At 41.3% G+C, this 7,195-nt stretch overlaps 1 protein-coding gene across 1 annotated transcript; it reads left to right on the forward strand.

Moving 5' to 3' along the window:
* The first annotated feature begins 2,250 nt into the window (after positions 1-2,250).
* LOC133714017 (low-temperature-induced 65 kDa protein) lies at positions 2,251-5,120 on the forward strand. Its single transcript, XM_062140031.1, has 5 exons — positions 2,251-2,393; positions 2,478-2,666; positions 2,763-2,963; positions 3,157-3,660; positions 3,745-5,120. Exons 1-5 carry the CDS (start codon positions 2,363-2,365, stop codon positions 4,830-4,832), a joined length of 2,013 nt encoding a protein of 670 aa, XP_061996015.1. The 5' UTR covers positions 2,251-2,362; the 3' UTR covers positions 4,833-5,120.
* Positions 5,121-7,195: the final 2,075 nt, after the last annotated feature.

A 7,195-nucleotide genomic window follows, 5' to 3' on the forward strand; every position in this document is an offset into this window, starting at 1 on the left:
ATCATACAATTGTACCTCATCGGAATGTTACGTGGCGTCTTCTTATTGGTCGGTGTCATGATTTTTGTTGTCCAACCGCCTAATACAAGATTCTCTCCACTTTGAGGGTGATTTTAGTACCGATGGTGTAACATTATTTATTTTGATGATTTGCGCCGATTATTAGATCTTGAAAATTAACAAGTGACTACTCGATGATTATCTATCTATTTACACATCACATTTCAGCTAATTATGTATGGAGAGATTCAATTAGGATCTTTATGACATCTTACTATGCCTAAAGGATTGGCGACTCACATCTTGCTATCTTTTTGAAATTTGCTAAATAAAGAAAACTTGCGACACTGATTGAAATTATTTAGATAAAAAATGAGAAGTATGTCAAGTCTAGGACCCGTGTCAGTGAATTTTAAGCACCTAACGCTGAATTCAAGGTGTGAGTGTTACAAAACATAATGTAAATAAAACTCTTCGTTATAGGCCTATCGTTATAGGCTTGTCCGACCAATTTTCGATTCGATAAACTCTTAGTACTTCTCTGCAAAAGATATTAGAGATAGGTGGGTAAGCAAAATCAAGCCCTCAGTGAGTAGATCATGTAATATGCCAGTAAAGACATGTCATTTTAGTGATTTTACGCATGCTATAAAATAGTATGTCGTGTACACAACAATTCACAGCAACTCATCACATCACATCGTCCATTCTTATTGGTTATCCGTCAATTTAGTGACCACCACCCTAATGACCTTTTTTTATCCTTATACCACTATGTGACACATCCTCACCTCGACATAACCAATTTAGAAGTTTACATGTTTCATAACTAGTCAAACAATGGATCCAACACATAACATATATAAACCCCGCATATTTCGCAAATAGACCCACTTACTTGAAAATAGAGAGATTTTTCGTATATAACTAAAATCATGTTTTTTTTTTTTCCAAAATTTTTATAACAAATAATGAAATAAGAATATTTGAAACATATTACACAACCCACCTAGACAATACGAATCGCCTACCAGAATATCAATTGTAAACCGAGCTTCCTAAAACGAGCATTCTAGAAATAACCTTTTGATCTTAATCAAACCTCCATGGATAGAAATAGGGTAACAAGATGAATATGTAGCTTTTATGGAACTTAAATCAGAGTTACAGATCAAAAGTTATGATCCATCGAAGTTTTAGAGAGAGATAGCTAGATACAGAAAATGTAGAGAGATTTGGTACGGAAGAGATGTGTGGGCAGAATATAGGGAAAGAGGGCCAATAAAAAGAGACCATGTGTCAACATCTAAAGTTTCCTCCAAAGGGGTTTCACCACTTGTCAACTAATTACAAAACCTTGTCTAATCAATTGACAAGTGTCCTAGACGAGTACAAATGCCAGCTGCATTCTTACGCACCGAATATGGCTCTCCAACCAATGGCACGGCGCCACATCATCAAATAATTCACTTTGCATCAAAACTTCAATTTTTTTTTTTTAAATAGATCGGGTAATAAAAAAATTCACCAAAAAATACTGCGAACTCGTAATGACTTTTACTTTCTATTTTTGATCTTGAAAATAATATTGGAGTTACCTCAAAATTCAGAATTTCACAAAATAACTCGAACATAACACAATTAAAAATCAAATAACTTAATAACTCCTTTAACATAAATAGCCATCTCTATGCAAGGGAAGGGCATGGTTCTCATAGATTATTAATTCATTTCGGTGATGATATATTATCGCAATGAAAGAACACATTTTTGTTGGGGCGTTTTATGGATTGAAATCATAAAACTTGGAATAGCTCGTGAGGAAGAATTATTACATATAAAATATCACAAGCAATATGTAATTTCTTGTAATTAATAGGTGTACATGTGTATGATATTGATAAGTTAGTTGCATATGTGTCAATGTGTTTATACCAAGTTACCGACCATGGCAAAATTGTCCGACTAGCTACTGGACAGCTGCTGCTAACAGAAAGTAATGTCACCGCAATTATTTATTTCATTTCTGGAGCAGTCCATCATATACAGTACCCCGTCGGCACGTCCTCATCGTGTCCGTACACCTATCCACAACTCCATCCATCTCACCCCAAATACGACGTCGGTTAACACCGTGCATGGCACGTACCGCTACGTGGCGGAAAATGAGACGTGGTTGGTTTATTTCGTTACTCGTGTCGTTCATATAGAGCCCGCCACATGCAGAGGTGGCACAACCTTTTGCTCCGGCCATTCCTTTAAAGCTTCCACTTCCCCTCATCTGTTTCTCACACTCTTGTTTCTTTCAACACAAAAACAGTTCTTTGTTTAAATCAGTCAGAAATATCGCAAAGTTTGGATCATGGATACTCATGCAGTACAATCTCGTGTTGGTAAAGATCAAACCCTTCTTTAACTAGCAATTTCTATGTTGGTGTATATTTGTTTCTGTGTTGATGTGTGTGTTTATATTGCAGAAGGTGCGGATGAGGAGCCCCATGAGAAGACGTCGGTTTTGAAGAAGGTGAAGGCGAAAGCGAGGAAGATGAGGGATACTATCACAGGGCAGGGCCAGCTTGGCCATGAACCCGAAGGCCATCATACCCCTGATGATCATGATCTGGATGAGGAAGATGTAGACGACCCAGAAGTTCAAGGTGCACCAAGTAAGTTTCTTTGACTTTGTTATACTCCGTTTGACTCCATTTTGTGATTTTGTACAATGTGTGATTAAACGTTTTGGATTTTGATGGACTTTGTAGTATATGACTCGGCAGTTAAGAAAACTGATGCTCACGTGCAAGGAGACGTTTTGAAGGTGCCTAAGGTGAATTTCGGAGACACTAGAGCGGGGCATGATGAGCATGAACCTGTAGTTGCAAGGGAGAGGCCTAATGTCAATGTCAGTGATCCAACGAGGTCTAATGTGCCTGGGCTACAAGGAACTACAGGCCACGGTGCAAGTAAGTTGCTTCAACTCCCTCTGATCTATTTCTTTTTGGGATATAAATGAAATGTGTGACCAAACATATCGACTTTGTTGAAGTCTTTAAGGCTTATTAATAGCATACAGACTTATAAAGTGATCTGAACATTTCACCACCAAGTTTAGTACATTTTTAGTTGGTTTAAGATTTTTCTGTCATTGTTGTGTAGTGCACAACTCTGCCGCGACTAGGAGGACTGATGCTCCTGTGCAAGGAGGCATTCATTTCGGAGAGACGCACCATGAATATGATCCTGTAGCGCCAAAAGAGAGGTCTAATGTCGGAATAAGTGATCCGATGAGGGACTCTGTGCCTGGGCAAGATCGAACTACTACAGGGCAGGAGGATCTTTTGGGAGGAGCAAGGACCAAACCGGCTGCTCCAACAACTGGACCTGTTCCTAAGCATGAAGAGCCAAAGGGATTGGTTGATGTAACTGGGGGAGGTCCTCAGACTAGGGTCAAATTGGGGCAGACTGATGTACTAGGGGAAGGGACTCCTGTGCCACAGAGTTACCCTGTCTCTTCTGGAACTCAAAGAAGTGCCATGGACGTCGACCCTAAGCAGACATTTGTTTCCGGCCAGGGAGGGCAGTTAGGTCAGTCCAGGGTCAATCCTCAAGCTTACACTCCTTCAAATTACGAGACCGAAGCCACTGATCCCACTAAATCTGGTAATGAACTATCTTATCTCTGTTCAAAATGAAATTGATTTTGTTATGTGTTCTTATTATTTTTTGTTATTAATTTCATGGCAGGTGGTGAGGAAATTGGAGTCACACCAATGCTTCATTCCTTCGATAAGATGAACCTTCAGGGTGATGATCGCCAATACTTGAAGAACGGTGACAAACAAAACCCGTCTACCGGAAGTCATGACCAATTCTCTCCTGATAAACCATCGAACCAGGGCAGCAGCTACACTGAAAAAATCTCATATGCCACTTCAGCCATTGCTGACAAGGCATTTTCGGCAAAGAATGTAGTTGCTTCCAAGTTGGGATATGGCGGGAACGAGCCTGATCATGATGACTTATCGAGAGGCTATGTTACTGGTGCTGGGAAGTCTGGTTCATCACCTCAGAACAAAGTACTTGATCCCTCTACTAACCAATTCATACCAGCAGAGACTCCACAAGTCCGAGGAACCATCAAACCGGACCATGACACCACAACTGATCAAAAGCCAGTCCAGCCAGGCGGATGCTACACTGAGAAGATTTCATCTGCCGGATCTGCCATTGCTGACAAGGCGATATTCACAAAGAATGTTGTTGCGTCCAAGCTGGGATATGGGGCAAGTGATCAGGTGCATGACAGGGAAGATGTTACTCGCACTAATGTGCAGTCTGGAACAACAGCAGCGGATCAACATGGCAAGACGATTACCTCTACAGTGTATGAGAAGGTTGCCGGGGCAGGGACTGCTGTAATGTCCAAGTTTCAAGGTGGGAGTCCTGTTAGTACTGGCAAGGACACTAGTACCGGGGTTGTTAATAAAGCCGGACAGGACAAAGGGGGGGTGTCTGTGAAGGACTATTTCGTGGAGAAGCTGAAGCCCGGAGAAGAGGACAAAGCGCTTTCGGAGGTTATAAGTGAGACATTACACAAGCCTAAGCCGGCTGTTAAGCAAGAGACTGGGTACTCTGCTAGTGCTAGGCCCAAGGGGAAGGTGACGGAGTCAGCGGAGGTGAGGCAGCGTTTGGGGAATACGGAGGGGAATGAGAATTTTGTGGTGGACAAGATTGAGGATACTGTTGGTTCGATGCTTGGTGGTACTGGTAAGAGTGATGAAAAACGTGGGCAAGGTCTCTCTAGATCTGCTGCTACCGGGGAGGAAAATTGACGCGGTGTTTGTGTGGTGGAGCACCAGAGGCTACAGGAATCCGGCAACTGAAGGAGGGCTACTACTATAAGACTATGGTGAATAATTAGTTGCTGGGAGTTTGTTTTGTGTATGATTTGAAACGCTTGTGTGTTGTGATTTGACTAGACAAGGTTTTACTCCTGGCGATGATTATGTATGTAATTTATGTTACAGTTACATTGTGTTGTTTGATATGAGTGCGAAAGTGGACAAACGGAACGCATGAGGAGTTTGATGTAATGAAATTTGGGTTATTCGGTGTTTCAATTCGTTCTCTGCTGTGTGTGATTAGGCTTTCGTTCTCAGTTAAGCATGAAGTTTGGGTGTAAGTAAGCTACTTGGCAATAGGTGGACTTGGATTTTCAAGTGCAGGCAGCTGCTTGGACAAATAAAGTAATGACTCATAATTTTTATCTCAGATTACTCACATTTTGAAGTAAGGGTACGCGTGAACACTACCTCCATTTTTTGATTGATCTCTATCTAGTCAAAGGATTGGCGCAGGACTAGTGGGCAGGTTTCGAAAGATGGATAACTTGTTAGTGTCTCGTTTCTTTAGATAAGAAAACCGATTGTCACCGAGTAGAGCTCGACAGAATATTGTACTGTGAAGGAGGAGATTGAGGGAAAGAAAGGGTTAAACGAGAAATGAAATAGAGGAAGTTTTCTCAAACCTACGATTACATGGAGCTTGTCAAGTGGTTCTTGTAAAGTATTGACAACTTGTTGAAAAACGAACATAAAACTGTTTCAGAAAATGGAGAGAGCTTTGTTGGGAAGAACTTGAGAGAGAGAGAGTTTAGATGCAGAGAAGGATGGAGATTCAAGTGTTTATTCATCTCACAATGGAGGGTTTATATAGGAATACAAAGCTAGTGTGAATGCTATGGTAAGAAGTCCATTATAGTGCCTTCAATGATCATAGCTGCAACTCCACATGGTTGCTGCAATTATGAGAGCTGCCATGCTTGTAGTGGCTTCAATGATCATAGCTGCAACTCCACATGGTTGCTGCAATTATGAGAGCTGCCATGCTTGTAGTGGCTTCAATGATCATAGCTGCAACTCCACATGATATAGACATTTATATTACAACACTCCCCCTTGGATATTTCATGTTAATAGTATTGTCTAGGTCGTGCGCTTCTAAGTTGCCTCGTTAAAAAAAACTTGCCAAGTAATAAAAACCCTGTGGGAAAAACAACCTTGGTCGAAGGAGAAAAAGAGCACAACGCTCATGAGTGTGGGGTAGCAATATCATAGCTTCGGAGATAAGTGGAGTCTTCTTATCAGCATCATAAGTAGGTAGTATGTCTACGAGAGGGATGCATTTAGATTTGCTACACCAAAACCTTGCCCGGTAAACCCAGTGGGAAAAACCCGTGGTCGAAGGGAAAAGATGGGCAAATGCATATATGTTGAATCAAAACATCTTCAGGATGGAGCGACTATGCTAAAGATGTGCCTCGTTAAAACCTTGCCAGGTAATAAAACCCAGTGGGACAAAATAACCCTGGACGAAGGACAAAAGAGTACACGATGGTCAAGTGGGTATGCTTCTGGATACTCCCCCTGATTTCAACTTCCCCTAAAAGTTACATGTTAGGTAATTCAGATAATTTACGTAGACCAATACCTTGTACATGCTTCTGGAATGTAGACTTTGGTAGTGACTTAGTGAAGAGGTCTGCACGATTGTCTTCAGATCGAATCTGCTTGACCTCAATCTTCTGATGCTCTTGTTGTTGTTGATTGAAGAAAAACTTTGGTGCAATATGTTTGGTGTTGTCTCCTTTGATGAAACCTGTCTTCATTTGCTCGATGCAAGCAGCATTATCCTCGTGGATAGTGGTTGGTTCATCAGTGGTGGAATGCAGGCCACATGTGCTTTGAACATGCTTTGTGATGGCTCTCAACCATATACATTCACGTACTGCTTCGTGAAGAGCTAGAATCTCAGCATGATTCGAAGAGGTAGCAACAAGGGTCTGTTTTGTAGACCTCCAAGAAATTGCGGTATTCCCAATGGTAAAGACATAACCAGTTTGGGAACGTGCCTTGTGTGGGTCTGATAGATAGCCTGCATCAGCATATCCAACAAGGCGAGCATCATTCTGAGGATCAAGGGGGTTTGATCCATTTCTTGATGCATAGGGATAAAATAAGCCCATATCAATCGTTCCTCTAAGATAACGAAAAATATCTTTTATACCATTCCAGTGGCGACGTGTTGGTGCAGAGCTATATCTAGCTAACAAGTTCACAGAAAATGAAATGTCTGGTCTAGTGCATTGAGTCAAGTACAATAATGCACCTATTGCACTTAGATATGGGACTTCTGG

Source organism: Rosa rugosa, chromosome 6 (genome assembly GCF_958449725.1).
Source record: "Rosa rugosa chromosome 6, drRosRugo1.1, whole genome shotgun sequence".
Lineage (NCBI taxonomy): Eukaryota > Viridiplantae > Streptophyta > Magnoliopsida > Rosales > Rosaceae > Rosa > Rosa rugosa.

Coding starts and splice junctions, on each gene's coding strand:
- LOC133714017 (XM_062140031.1), top strand. CDS start 2,363: ATGGATACTCATGCAGTACAATCTCGTGTTG. Junction 2,667..2,762: donor AGAAGTTCAAGGTGCACCAA/GTAAGTTTCTTT, acceptor TGGACTTTGTAG/TATATGACTCGGCAGTTAAG. Junction 2,964..3,156: donor AACTACAGGCCACGGTGCAA/GTAAGTTGCTTC, acceptor ATTGTTGTGTAG/TGCACAACTCTGCCGCGACT.